Genomic DNA, 15,371 nt, shown 5'->3' with positions numbered 1-15,371 from the left:
TTTCTCTTTCTCTTTTCTTTGCATTTCTTTGCACCCAAATCGTTTAAAATTTCTACACGTTCTTTATTCCATCTGTCGATTCAACGTGTTCGGTAGCTATTCATACATTATCATTGTTATATTTCGGATGAAACAAGTATTCAATTTTGTTTTCTCTTCTCCTCATAGTTCTCCATAATTTCTTATAGTTCGATCATCGTAAGATCAATCGTAAGTTGTACTTTCTTCGCCATATTCTCGATTTCTCGTCTATACCTTTTACATATTCGAATTTGAATCGATCGATAAGAAACTGTTCGTACCGTCGACGAATATAAATATACGTAATTGCTCGTTCGATCACGTTCATCGGTACTATTTTATTATTATTATTATCATCATTTTCGATGGTATCGATATTAAATCGTTACGATATCGATGGTATTGATATTAAATCGTTACGATATCGATGGTATTGATATTAAATCGTTACGATATCGATGGTATTGATATTAAATCGTTACGATATCGATGGTATTGATATTGAATCGTTACGATATCGATGGTATTGATATTAAATCGTTACGATATCGATGGTATTGATATTGAATCGTTACGATATCGCTGGTATTGATATTAAATCGTTACGATATCGATGGTAGAAACGGTCGAATCGTATCACGATCGTGAGAAATCCTTCACGGTCCCGCTGGTGATCGGGGAATGTCGATAGTCGCGTTTTCCGTTTTGCTTAGAAATGGAATTCGCGTCGTTAAAGGGAAGCGTTTGTTTTGCGCGCATTAGGGGGGCGAGCAAATATACCGGCAGTTATTTTCGGATTGCGCGTAGTTGCACCACGGTTATGTTGACCCGAATTTACGGTATTCATCCGGCTCGAAGCGAATCGTTCGATACGCACGACGATTCTAATGTTTTCCCCGTTAGCCGGTGCACAGTTTTCTCGAGTTTCGTAATTGTATCGAATCGCGTGTACGGTACGGGCGAGGAACGACCACCCTCGAGAAAGTTTTTCATCGCGTTTCTACCCATCGAACAATAAACGCGTTCACCGATCTATCGATGTCGCGAACGGGAAAATCTGTTTCGCGATTGTTTGTCACGCCGTCGACGCGTCTCGTGTAACCTAAAACTTTCAAATCTCGAACATGTAGCCGTGCTCAGAAAATTTTTCACTCGAAATCCCGCGGGAGCTACTCCGACTCCCGCCTCTCGCATTCTCGGCACGGTTCAAATATTGATCAACATGTTGCGCGGCCACCGAAGTGTTTAAATTAAAAATGGAGTGAGCGAAGAATTCATCGAGACGTACTTTTTCACGTGGTCACGTTACAAGAGGTAACCGCGGTCTCTCTATCTCTGTTGCAGACGTTTCCCGGAGAAGTTCGCGGCCGATTTCTTGAAACTGCACAACGAGTATCGAGCCGTTCACGAGTCACCTTCGCTGGAACTCGTCCAAGAGGTATACCCACGGTGTTTCCCGTACTTTTTGGAAAATTTCAAAACTCGTACCGACGATTCTGTGTCGAATTATCGTGTAAAATATACAAAAAATGTCCTCTCGAAATATTTCCTAGGGAACACGCGCGCTCGTTTTTATTTTTTATCTATCCTCGGCGATACGATTCGTACAATTTGTCGATGTGTTCTTCGATTTTTGTAAAATTCTTTTCTGATCGAAACGCGACGTTACTTTAAATATTCAGAACAGCTCGTCGTATCGTGTTCCGTTATCGATGACTCGCCACGATCTGGACTGATCCGCGCGAATGACCGATACGTATTTCTAAGAAAAAAACGTTACGTTTACAGAAGACTTCGGTTACGAGAGTATTTCGTCATTTCAACTATAGAATTAATTGTGCTTTTTACAAAACGTAATACCACGATTGAATTTCAAAAACGAAATTATCGCGACACGGTCCTCGAAACACCGAGGTACGGGTAACGTCGTTTCGAAAGAGTTTAGCGTTTAAAATATCGCCCGACGACGAACACTGTGAATGAGAAAAAGGGTTCACCGACTTTGTCAAGTTGAACGAGCACGCGCAAAAATGGGCAGACGATTTGGCGAAGAGGGGCGTCCTCGAGTACAGATCGGACCCGGGGTACGGCGAGAACATATACGTGAGCTTCTGGAGGGATGTGCCGGAGAAGATAAAGCCGCGAGATCCTATAAAATTCTGGTTAGTCCCCGGCGCGAGAAACACTGAAAACCTGTTACCGCGATAGTGTCTGTTATTTCACGCAGGTGTATTCGCCGATTAAATTTGAATTTCAAATGTCCCGGCTGCGATTCGTCGTATTTAATTGGTTCCTAGGTACCGGGAGGGAAGATTCTTCAAATACGGGGAGCCCAACGTGAAGAATTTGGAAGACGTGCGCCATTTTGCGCAACTGGTATGGAAAGGAACGAAATCAATCGGTTTCGGAATGGCCACCGACACGGACGGGAAAATTTATATCGTTTGCAATTACCAACCACCTGGAAACCTTCGCGGTGAATTCGCGGAGAACGTGACACCACCTTTACAGGTAAATTTTTTCGATTCAATCGTCATAATTTCACCTTCGTTCGAAATCTCGAAAGTTTCGTTTCTCGAAAAGAGAAGACGATCTCGTCTTCACAGTTTTGCAAAACTCGATTTTTTCCCCGCATTTCTCTGAGCCTTGTGTGCACAACGATCTACCAATTTGTACATTTCTTTGAATAATTGATCGCGTAAGAATAATTTGTAAGAATATCGCAAATCGTTCCGGATCACTTCGATCTTTTGTTTCTGCACACAATACGTATCTACGAGCTGATCCTTGTCTAAATTATTTATTTTCGGTCGGATTCGTTTATCTCGGCTCGGTAACTTTCATCTGGCTCGTGGAAATACGAGCAGAACGCTTTGGAACGAAAGTTCTCGGACGATCCGGTCCGTGTTAACTGGCCGATAAAAGTAATAAAAAAAGAAAAAAATATAAAAAGAAAGGAAACGAATCGAACGCGTGAAAGAACACGCGCGATACGTCGATTCCGTTGTTTTGGTACGCGGCCGGGCGAATCGAGTCGTGAACAGTGCCAGAAACTCTTGATCGCTTCGAAACGATCTCACGGTTCCAGCAACCGGTCTCTCTTTTCGAACGCGCAATAAACCGTGGCTGTCGATGCGCGTGATCGCGGACTCTGGTCTGTCTCAAAGACGATCGCGCGAAAAGTTTATTCGTGTCACCGGAAATAGAGGTGAATCAGCCCCGTCTTAGTATTTCTGGAGACAGCGCGGGGAGATTTCCCGGAGTTCCGATCCAACGGTGATAAATCAACCAAAGGTCCACCCGGACCTTTCCCGAGGGTGTCCCGATAACGACCGCGAATCTACTTCCGCGACCGTTTTTAATCTCGGGGTGCAGGATCGTTCTACTCGAATCGAAATTCTCCCGATTCGCGTGATTCTTTCAATCGGGCCCGGAAATCCGCACGAGGAATTAACGTCGATTGAAACCGTGAGAATTCTCGGGGCGTTCGACCGTGTAATCGTTTCTCTCGATTTAAACGGTACTTACGATTTGAATATCTTCTCTCGGCGGGAAACAACGATCAGAGTCTCTCCCCGCTAGAAATATTAACTCACTGGAAGTTTCTCTCGATCGCGGTTCGTACGTGTTGAATTTCGAAATTAGATTCCTTTATGCTTCCCGTTTTCGAGTAGAGGGTGAACTATGCCATAAATTTAAGGAAAGGGCAATGCACGATAAATTGTGCCAGTTATTTTTATACCGTTTTTTATTAACTTCGTTAATTGAGACGAAAAATTGCATCGCGCAGTAGTTTTGCCATTCTCTTAGTTTCGAGAGTGATTAGATCAAGTGGTAAAAGATTCTTTTATTTTCAATTCGGTTGTACGTCTGAGCTCTGTTCTTGGTCGACGAGCTTCTTTGCATCGTATCTGTTTTCAACTACGACGATATTAAATATTAATGCAATTCTATCGCGTTTAACGGTTACCACTTCTCATTTACTTTGGTAACATTGACTCTCGTTTAAAATCGATCAAAGATGACAGACAACTTCTTGTATTTCGTCTTTTCGTTACAACTGTCCAATGATAAAGCATCTTCTGGCTTACTTTTATACACAACTATTTTAATATCTCTGTTCGTAGAATACGTTAACGAATTCCTTTAATTCGATTTAAAAACAGCCGGCTCGGAGCTCGAACTCTCATCCAACATTCATCTAATTACATTTTAAAATATTCCCTGCTTTCCAAAACAGACACGCGAATGCATCCTAAACATAGAAACCGCGGAAAACAGTTCGCTAAATATTGAAATCGTTTCCGATAAAACGCGCGAAAGGAACCTATCGTTTCCAATGTATCGTCGAACATTCGGTCGTTGCGCGGGAAACGGTAGGAATACTTTCACCCCGTTTAAATTCGACAGACCGTTTACAAGTTGAACGATTAAAAGTTAAATTGTGAAATAAATTCGGCGCGTAGATTGTTTTTCCGCGGAGCGATTAATTCGGTCTCGAGAACGTTGCGAGTTCGCCGGCGTCGAGTTGAATTTTCGCACGGTGGAACAAACCGGGTAAATTCGTTGTTTTTTCAATCGCGAGGTACGGTGCGAGGTATTCGAAAAGGTATTTCGACGAACGTTCTCTCGCTTTCGGAGTGGTCCTCGTACCTGGGAATTGATGCGCGTAATCTCACGCCTGAGGATGTCCATGTGAGCGTCCTTGCACTCGGGGCAGCACTTTTTCTCACAGTGGACACAGAGGGAGCAGTAGCTTTTCTCCGAGCAAACGCCGCACCGTTCCATTGTCTGTCCGCTGGTCGGGTCCGGTAGCTCTCCGGTGATCTCGATGTGCAATTCCAGGAATCGTTGCAGGGTCACGTTGGTCGGGAACGCCTGCACGCCCTGGCGACAACACCGCGCGAGTTAGAGAATCGCGAGGCCCCGATCGAATAACCATGATACTCCGCGCGAACGAAACGAGAGGTAGATCTCCGCCGCTGTATCGCTTTGATCGCGAAACGCGGCTGCTTTTATCCGAAATTGAATTTCAATGGAATTTCAATTCGTCGAGTGTGTTTCTTTCCCGCGTAACACCGAGTCGTTTTACGCGCGGTGCTCGAGCGTTCTCTCCGAGTCTCTCCTTTCGTCGATTCGTCGTTCGGTAGTCCCGAGCGGGCTTTAATTAACGGAGTTACGTTCGACGCGGAACGGTTGCGCTTCGTTGCGGACGAAAGTAAGACAAACGACTCGCGAGCGGCGTCTTGCTACGAAATTTACAATTTCACGAGGGATCGTCCACCTGTCGCGAATTCGTCGTTGAATAAAGGACGAGAGCGCGTCACGTACGTTCAAAGGAGACCTCGTACGGACGCGTTCAACGTTGGAACCACCGATAGATTTCAGTAGACCGAGGTGTTCCTTGTATTTCAGAAAATCGACGATCGAGGAAAGAGAGAAACTTATGAAATTGATTGCACAAAATTGTAACGCTAGTCGTAACGGTTTTTTTTTGGAAAATGTGCTATGGAATTTAAAGTAAATTTCTCCGTAAAAGCGGTAAATCTAACTTTAATTAGAAGAAATCTATCGTTCGTTCCGCGCGAATTTGCATCGTTTTTGGGACGAATGTCTCGATATCGAACGAGGAGGATTTCGTCGAGGAAAACGGTCTCCATTCGCGAGAATCGATCGTAGCAGTCGATCGATATGGTTAACGTATCCCGAAAACGATGAGACGGTCGCTTTTGTTTCGTAAGAGCGTAGCAAATGGTAACAAATTTGCAACGCTCGAGAAAATCGACCCGAGAAACGTTCTCAAAGAAGTGATTTCGCGATGGTGGATACTCGCGACGATTGCCTCGAACCTCGGAAACTTTCGACGATTAACGCTTCCTAACGATCGATCGACCCACCTGGTAAGGTATACGATGTTCCGCCCGGCATTCTGGACATTTCACCTGTCGTCGCACGTAGTCAACGAGGCCATCCATGCAGGGTTCCATGCAAAAGCTGTGCTGGCATGGCAAAAGCTTCGGGTTCCTGTAGCGGTCCAGGCATATAGCGCACGTCAGCAGTTGCTCGAACTGCTCCATGCCTGTAAAACGCAAAAGGAACACTCGTTACGTCGTTGTGCATCGCTTGTGCTTCGATCTTTACCGATCGAAGTTTCGATACGAATCTGTACAGCTTCGAAACGATACTTTCCGCATTAGTAAAAGATCTATACGTTTCGTAGAATTTCTATACTTTGACAGACTCGAAATTGGCGTTTGTAATTATCGATAGTTTGTCGATTGGATGAACTCGTTGGGTTATCGTCGGATTAGAGGGTGTATCGAGCATGTATTCGTTGCACGATAAATTAACCGACGATGATAATCGTGTATGGTTTCTTGGAAGGTTGCAAAACATCTGTCGTTAAAGGAACCTCCTTTAAATTTTACTATTTTTTATTAATTTTCGCTTTCAAGAACTCGAGACTCATAGCTGACATTCCTACTCTAGGTTTCCTTTACCTCAGACGCAACTATTCACCGATTGGACGTAACTTTCTCCATCTTTCTTAGGTTCAAATCAGTCGATAAGTCGTCGAACCGAATACTTAAAATGTGTAAAACACACGCGTGAAAAAATACGCACGAGAAGTGACATTCCGTGTCAATTTTCCGCTTTTTTGAGAAAAAAGAAATATCGATACTTCTGGGCACAACGTGCAACAACCATTTTGAATTTAAGGAACAGGAGGACTGATAAGCCAACCCCTAACGAACTCGATACTTTGCACCCTTTGTTTACAAGACGCAATAACGTTATTTCGTAACAAGCGTGCCAAGTGGTCATCGCTGATCAAGTACGTGGAACGTGCTATAGAGTTTTTTCGGAGCCTATTAGGAATCGGCGACAAAATTCTCTTTTGATTGTATGGGGTTCTCGAGGAGCTTTCGTGCGACGTATGAGTTATTGCAACTGGGGGATGTCACATTTCGTCTCTTTTAATGGTGCGGGTTATAAATCGTTGCGCTCCCGGGCAGCTTATCTAAAAACAAATAATACTCTTTTTCCCCTATATCGTATAATTTAATAGATTGGATAATAATTATATCTTGCGGCGACGCGGATCGGGCACATCGAATCGATACACCGAGTGTCATTGTCACTGATATTACTTGACACGGAATAACAAGTCGTTGGAAATGATCTTATTGGATCTTACGTCTTTGGATCTTTTATGAAACTTTGTTGCAAATAAAGCAACAGCAACGGAATCTCTAATACTCACCTGTTCGTCCCTTTGCGATTCTTGTTAAAAGTTTGGGATAACGAAAAGAACGAACAAATATTTAGAATTGAGTTTAGAATCCAATTGTATCCAAAATTAAAAAAATTGTGTAAAACGTTTAACGCGCAATGTACAGCCGGAAAGATATTTATATTTTGTAAATGTATGAAGTTTTCGAAGGAAAATATATCGGTTCACCCGTAATTATTACTTTTACGAGATTACATTTACGTACGATCAATTACACGCTGGGCGTGACACGTTAATGCCTGTCAACGTGCCCCTTGAAAGTTATTTATCGTCGTACCTCTTGATCCGGCGCGATAGAAAAAAGCAAAACGTAATACCGTAGGATAGGGGAGTGATTCTTCGCAAAAAAGCACACCGGAAATGTAGAATAAATCGTTTTTGCGCGAGACGCGGTCTTCGAGAATATCTATTTTAAACGTTGGTCGGGTACGCGTGCGATCGAGTACGATTTGGCTACCGTGTCTGTCCATTGCACACCGTTTCTACTTGTATCGATGACTGTAAACACCGACGATTGTAAGGTATTGTCTGTTTGCCGTCTATCTCGCTATCCTCTGATTAATCAGTTCGGGCGTATAATACCGCACCGCTGCCAATGTTTACAAACGTCGACACGCGTAAAAATAACTAATAACGGACGAATATCTTGGCCGAGTGGTACCTTTATCGCACGTGTATTCGACGAATTTTCGAAATTAAATTTCGCGAAAATAAAGCTCCGCGTCAGAGTATATTTTACGTTTCTCGTATATTTTTGTACGAACAAAACATTTCATATATTCGATTAATCGGATTCCTAGCTTATCATGAGTTTCGTATCGTGAAAAATATTTTAGGTGGTACGTGAAATTTTATCGACCTTCGAGAGTCGTTATAGAGTCTCGAACAACGAATTGTGCATTCGAGTGATTATTTCAGGTGCTGATTAGAAGATTCAAATGATCGATTACGGTTTACCTTTCTCGATCGAAATAAATCAATAATTTTAGCGCTTTTTATAGTGAAATTGAACGCCGTTTTTTACTTCAAAGAATTGTTTAATTTCAATAAGGCAGATAATCCGACCAATGATAATTTTGAGTAGAAACGTAAAGTTTGCCGCAACTTTTCCCGTGACAAGGTACTTGGCTCGAGTGTAGCGTTAAAGTCGACCTTGCTCGTCCATATCAATTTACAAGTTACTTGGCATATAATTCGTACTGTAACTCGAAGCGCGGGTCTAAGTGAAAATTATAATAATTTGAGGTTACACAGGGTACACGTTCTTCCAATACGCGTAACAAAGGTATTATAATACTAATAATAACAAGAAAAATAATAATATCACTGCTGTGAGTTTATAGCACCGAGTTTGGATACGTACAAAATTGAGATCAGAAGGTCGTCGTGTCTTCGAAAATTCATCAAGAGCGTCGGGATGAATTCGTGGTGGATAAATTGCATCCGAGACTCGAACTTTCTCGACTTTCGATACAAATATTTTCGGAGCGTTCACTTTGGCGGCTACTGACGTACTGGCTAAAAATTCCTGGGAACTATTATTTATACACAGTCGCTAAAAGCATACGATCTCTGGCCGATTCGCTACATTGTCGCATGTTTTTCGAATTTACCGTGTACCGAGACGTTATCCCGTACCGTTCTTATCGGTATTATTAGCGTTATTTTTGATAGATCATCGTTATCGTGACAAACGAGGATCCTGGCTAAGAGCATTGGAATCCGAGCGTCGTGTTTCGAAATAAAATGTTCCCCGAGTCAGAAATATATTTGAAAAAATTCGGATACACGGCGACGGGAAAGTTATCGACGCGTGGAATGTTTGTACCGAAAGGTTCGACGTTGCGTGAAAAAATATAGCACGCCGTAATCCTAACCTACTCGTACAATTCGTCGGGACACGGTGGCTTAGTTACTCTATTTATCGAATCGATCTGCGTCACGCGTTCCAACGGATCGCTATGAAATATTTTCGAACTTCGCGTCACTCCGTGAAACACGAAGTCACCGGTCGTCGTAGCTAATAAATAGTTCGAACTCGTAATCCGCGTCCTGTTGCAATTCGAGATCTCTGTTTTGCCAAGTCGTTATTCACCGTGTCGTGTGCTAGCTAGCTCGCGTACATTACGTATACTAGTATTCGACGCTCGAATATTTTCCTCTCGACGGTCTCGACCACTTCCGTTTCGCCGTGCGATTTCGAACAGTACATTTTTTCGATAAACGTTTCGATTCTCTTCTTAGCCGTCGCGTCGAGACAACGTCGAGTTCTCGTCGCAGTCGTTCTTTGTTCGCTTTCGAGAACTTCGTACGCGCGATATCTCGCGCACCGGAAGAACGAAAGAACTGGTAGCGGAGCGTCGTTGTGTACTCGGTGCGCTGCAAATTGGGCCGAAAGGAAGACTCGGTTCGTTGTTCCGTTTCGAGGCGTAGACGCGCGAAATCGTGTCTACCGTAGGGACGAACGAACTCGTAGGGCGTCCGTGTACTCCGTCGCGCTGCAAATTGGGCCGAAAGGAAGACTCGGTCTCGCAATTAGAGAAGAGCTTGGCAATCGCGGTGTCTCGAGTTCCGCTCGTATCCTCGCACGTCCGAGCGTCTCGAAACTAACCCGGGGCCAATTTACGATCGGGATCTCGCCGTGTTTTACGAACGCGCGCGGAATTATTAAAAACGTTTGCTCGCGGGAATATACGATTCCTCGGTCCGCGAAGTGTCCCCGTACGATTTGATCGATGCGACACGGTCTCGGAGCCAAGCAAAATATCCCTGGTAAATCCTTGCGCGGCTCGAGACAGAGGAACCGAGTTTTGTCCGGTCGGTAGATTTTTCGATAACGAGCCACCTATTAATACTCGGCTATTTCTATTCGCCGCTGTTTCTCCGTCTCCGAGGTTCCCGCGACACCTTCTTCGATCGAGGTTCCAATTGTGGGTGGAATTTATTTTAAAAATACTTCTCCGGTGATTTCTTTTCGCTCGTAAAAAGAGCACTTATCGACGCTGCGGAGATCGGTTAAATTTAAATCGCAAGGATTGTGTAACTCGGGCGGCGCACGCCGAAGTTAATTCGGAAGGCACCGATCGAAGAAACGGAAGACTACGAGTCTTGCGCGTATATTTAACCGACTTCGAGGGCTAAGATGCATCCGTGTCTGCGTGGTTGGTTCTCGACTACTACGGGGTGTACGAGACAACGTACGCGTAACTTTGCGTTTCTTTCTCCGCGTTGTCCGTGGGAATCTTCTCGCCTATTCGCGATCGAATCTAAATATATCGTAACGAACGTTGCTACGTCGATACGAATCGCGTTCACCAGGTTCGGTTACACGAGTGCAAGATGCTTTTTTCTTGTTCCAGTTCGCTTTGAAAGTTTCTTTTATAGATCGCGTCGAAACGATCTACGTATACGAAGATATTGGTATTTTTCCGATCGTCGTAAAACGTCCGCGCCGGACGAGCGATTTCGCGATCGTTTCCCTCGAGTTTCGCAGCTCGTCGCGTCGATCGTCTCCCGAACTGACATCGGTGTACGCGGCCGGGTTAAATTTAAAATCGAGATCCGAGCGGATTCCGCGTCGAGAACGGACGGGGTGGGAAACATCGTTCGCGAAACGCGTTCGCGGACACGTAGACGACGATCGAGCCAAATCCATTCGGAGTTTCGCAAGTTTCGAACCACGCGGAAGGCCGCGCGGCGAACAAATCGGGGCGCCCCCGGTGCACCGGAAACCGCGCCGCAGCGCCGCAGCGCCGCACGCCGCGACATTAGAAACCATTGTTACTCTTAGACGAACCACTTGTTGATCTTGAAGAGAAATTCTGGGGTGCAACAGGCGGCCAGCCAGTCAGCCAGCCCCCGCCTATTGTACAGCAACTTTCCGGATGACGCGGGTCCGGGACGAAGTAGAACGTTAATCCTGACAACGCGCCCCGAAGCTCCTTGACTTAACCAGTTCCTGTAGATTTCCATTGTTATCGGTGCGAACAGTGCCACGAAGGCCTCCCTGTACCGCCCCGCGTCTCGAACCGAGCTGGAATCGTCCGCTCGAGGATCGAGAGCGAATTTTGCAATACCGAACGAAAGAAACCCGCTACGAGATCGAGGATTTATTTTCAAGGTGTTCAGTCTCAACGACGACTTCAAAGTCGTGGCGTGAAATTTACTGGAATTTATTCGATGGAGTCTCGCGGTCGTTGCGATAAATATAGGCAATGGAGTATAACGAACGTCTACGAAGAGTAAACAAATTTCAAGTGACCTAGCCTTCGTACGTGAATCGATTTTCTTTTCGAGATTAAGTCGCGATTACGTTCGAAACGAGAACGTAGAAACTGAATGCAAAGTTTCATCGGAATGTATTCGTTTGTTTAGACAAAATCGTGTTTGCAGACTGTGCGCACGTATTTCTTTTAATAGTCGAGGTGTCATCGGGCAGCTTTGAAACGTGTTTTCGCGTAAAAAAAATATCTTTGGTATCTTCTCGGTTCACTTTTCCGCGTTTTAATACGGGAAAGGAAGAAATCGAACAGGCTTGAATTTGTACAAGGACGAATGTAGAACTTGAGCATAGTCCTAATTAGACAAGCTTGTTCTACACTTTTCGCTAGATCACAAAGTGCGAAATCAGCTGTCGAACTTTGGTCTACCAACGCCCTCGAACGAAACGATCTCGGTGTAGAATTTTAATCACGATCCAAACGATTCGACACAGAACGATTTCACGAGTTACAACCTTAACAAAATTACGTTGCATTGTTCCCAGTAATGTTTCGCATTTCGATCCTTTCGATGCTGGAAAATCTCATAGTCGAATTTCGTTAAACGCGTTCATTCGACGTCCATTGGCGTTCATCGCACGCATCGAACCGAAAGATCGAACGTTCATAAGCGTCAGTGGTACTCAAAGGGTTTAATCGAATTTCAGTAAACCGAAGTTCCTGGGGTTTGTTCTTCGGTTGCTCAGAAGCGATATTGAAATCCATTGCGATGCGATTGCAATCGCGATCGTTCCAAAAGCAACAACGCGGCTCATACTTTGTACCTTCCCCACTGTGCGCGAACTGCTCGGTCTTACTCACGGGAAAATTCGGCGAAAACTCGGGCCAAGAACGTTCCCGGAACGTGCGAGACAAAGAACCAGCGATTCTGGGATTTCCAAAGCGTTTAACCCATTTATGCCTAGGGTGAACGTTTCTGCGTTTTCGTTTTTAAGCGTTTCGCGATAACGTGCTACGAAATTGTGACGTTCAGGATGCAAATAGTATCGATTTGCCCGTACAGATTTCCTGTATCTACGAACTCGGTACTGAGTCGTTTTCCGCGGAAGAAAAGATATTTCTACTTTTAAATTTACAAGGAAGCACAGTGTCGTAATTGGGGAAGATTTCGAATAAGTTTCCTTTATGGAAAAATACGTGGACGAAAAATACAAGATCCCCTTTTTGGCTATGAAACGGTAAACGATTCTCGGTGAAATTGTATATTTAAGTATTCTCGTTTCGTTTCGAAAAAGGTACGTACGTAACGTGTGTTTCTTCCAACGCAAATTTGTTTTTCACGAAAATTTCAAAACTTCTATCGTATAAATTCTAAAGAGACTCGAGTCCTACGCGAACGAATCTCTTTCCGTAATAAAAAGAAAGTTCGACGAAACTTTGTACGTCGCGTACTCTAAATCAGATTTCTTTTATAGAAGTATTTTTATCGCTTCTGTTGATACGCGAGCGAATCGTCCGTGGAGATTTTCGCGACCGATGACTTCGTTCTCGGTCGTTTGGATAGTTTTTCCGAAGGTCGGTGAAATTTGGCGGGAAACGCGAACAAAGCGCGGAATACGTCGAAATTTCGGTCGGTGACGCGTCGCGTGATGCACGTGGCGTGTTATTATTTTCGCGCCAAGTAATCTAATGGCGTCGCGAATGATTCAGCTTTTTCCTTTGTCCGCGTCGAATCGCGCCGAAAATTCTGGGCGTCGTTTCAACGAGTTCACCCTTCGCTTGGATAAATATCTCTTTATTTCCATGATCAGCGGGGAACCGTGGATGGTTGAACGTTCCGTTGGAATCGCGTCGAAAAATCCGTGCCTTGGAGAACGTCCTTTGATCCATCCGGGACAAAGACCGGTTAAAGGCGCGTCTTTTTACCAGTTCGGAGCAAACCGAAACCGAAAGCAACGACCTTACACGCGAAAATTCAATTTGCTCGGTCTCAGGGTCCCTCTACGGGTCTTTAACCTCTACAACAACGCGAGTAGATTTTCCATCGGATCGTGGAACGATCGTCGACGATTCTCCGCAACGCGACTCCTCGAAACGGAGAAAGTCTCGTTGCAGCGTGGAAAACGTGAACGAAAACGGAAACGAGAACGTGTAGATCCACGGAACGCGATCCGAGCGTACATACATACGTACCCAGAGAATTGTGTACGAAACACACCGGCGACACTCGACCTCTAGCGTTAAAGCGTCGGCATAAAACAAATCCTAGTTCCTCGACTTGATCTCGAAACGACGAGGAACCGTCTCCGTCTTCGAGGTATATCGACTCTTAGGGGAAAGAAACGCGCTCCTATAGAGATTTCGTTTCCTCTGGACGAGACGCGAAACCGCGCACAGAACTGTTTTTGGGTCTCACACGCGACACGCTGGTGTGCTCGCTATCGATCCATCCGCGCACGCGCGATCCTCCGTTTGGTGATCAACCGCGAGCAGTGAACGCCAAGCGATGTCGCGCGATCGGTTTTCACGGGACACTGGGAGACGGGATCGGCGTGCTCCTGGAATCGGTCGGTCCAGGGGTATACTGACACTTTTCGACGTCAGTGGCCAGACTTACGCTAGCGAGGCGCGAGCTATATTTAAACGGAGACCTTCGATTTCCGGCGGCTCGTTTTCGACGAAAGATCCACGCGAGAAGGAACGAAACACAGCACCGGGACCCGTTTAGAATAGGAGCGTGCACGCGTGTACGTACGCGCGTGTCGGCGGACAGTTCCGAGCCGTGCGGAACGGAACACTATTCGCGCGGATTCGTCGGTCACCGACACGAAAATTCGTTTTCGATCGTGGGACAAAACGAGAGACCAAGAGAGAAGAGACTAAGAGAGAGAGAAAGAGAGCAAGAGATTTGTATCGTTGCGTGAACGCGCGCGAACGGGAAGAGACAAAAGCGACCTTGGTGTAAATTTAACGTCTTTGGAGTCGTCCGCGTTGTCCCTCGTGAAGCGAATCTTTCGAGCTTTTTTCGCCTCGATTCGCCATTGAGAATCGGGAAAGGTCTTCGGGGTTGTTATTCAACGGTGACGCGCCCAACGTGGAAACGAAATCGAACGCGTTACGGACAGTGATCGTGTTTACCCGACAGTTTTTCTTACCGTTTCTCAAGATCCAGGAATTCCCAAATTTCCCCCTCCAATACTTCCCAGGACTCGAGAATCCCGATGGGAAATTCTTGAGAATCTCCAAAATAAAATCGCGCCTCGTTCGAATGCAAACAACGAAGAATTTTCGTATTCGGGAAATCCATCGGATCGGAGTCGAGCTAAACGTGTCAGTTTATTTATGGTTAACCGGGATTATCTTTCCAAACGTGTCACCGATTCATTTAACGAATTATCGTCACTTTCTGCATCACGTTTCGAAAGTGTCCGAACGAGAAGATTTTACACATCTGCTGTAATTGATAAATCAACGTTCACCGGACTTGACGACCGTATCGCCACTCCATGCCTTTTTGAACAATCTAATATTCCACGAACGTCAGTTGCTGATCGTTGAATATTCAAATCGAGATCGCTCGATGATGTTACCATAGTCTAGATACGCGTATGAGTGTACGAACTAGTTGCGTAGGGGTACGTATTAATTTACATCGCGTGTACAGTACACGCAATATTTTCTCAAATTCTCGAAATTACGAAAAATATTTCTGGAGTATTCTAAAGTATATTTCTATAAATCGAGAACTTGGGAATGTTCGAACGTCGTTGTCCCGAGAAACGAAAATGAAAAATAGTAAAATAGTTTCGTGTTGTCGATTCTAGTTAATTCCACGA

At 44.9% G+C, this 15,371-nt stretch overlaps 2 protein-coding genes across 11 annotated transcripts in view; one reads left to right on the top strand and one right to left on the bottom strand.

Moving 5' to 3' along the window:
* Tn (tripartite motif containing protein thin) overlaps positions 1–15,371 on the bottom strand; it is a 96,510-nt gene that overhangs the window by 39,618 nt on the left and 41,521 nt on the right. For 8 of the 10 annotated variants that reach the window (XM_076323914.1, XM_076323915.1, XM_076323916.1 and 5 more), the window contains exons 3-4: positions 5,919–6,100; positions 4,675–4,908 (exon numbers count right to left, since the gene is read on the bottom strand). In XM_076323914.1, coding sequence (XP_076180029.1) covers positions 4,675–4,908; positions 5,919–6,098 — 414 coding nt within the window. In that variant the 5' untranslated portion in view covers positions 6,099–6,100. Of the gene's footprint in view, positions 1–4,674; positions 4,909–5,918; positions 6,101–8,678; positions 8,835–13,728; positions 13,985–15,371 lie in introns of those variants that run through there. The other 2 variants (XM_076323911.1, XM_076323910.1) reach the window with 2 other exon arrangements.
* Positions 2,184–15,371, top strand: part of LOC143153090 (uncharacterized) — a 97,057-nt gene continuing 83,869 nt past the window's right edge. Inside the window, exon 1 of the mRNA XM_076323917.1 lies at positions 2,184–2,532. Coding sequence (XP_076180032.1) covers positions 2,431–2,532 — 102 coding nt within the window. The 5' untranslated portion in view covers positions 2,184–2,430. The remainder of the gene's footprint in view (positions 2,533–15,371) is intronic.

The sequence above is a fragment of the Ptiloglossa arizonensis genome, chromosome 12 (genome assembly GCF_051014685.1).
Source record: "Ptiloglossa arizonensis isolate GNS036 chromosome 12, iyPtiAriz1_principal, whole genome shotgun sequence".
Classification (NCBI taxonomy): Eukaryota; Metazoa; Arthropoda; class Insecta; order Hymenoptera; family Colletidae; genus Ptiloglossa; species Ptiloglossa arizonensis.
The sequence above is the reverse complement of the archived record's forward strand: the minus strand, read 5'-3'. Positions and strand labels throughout refer to the sequence as shown.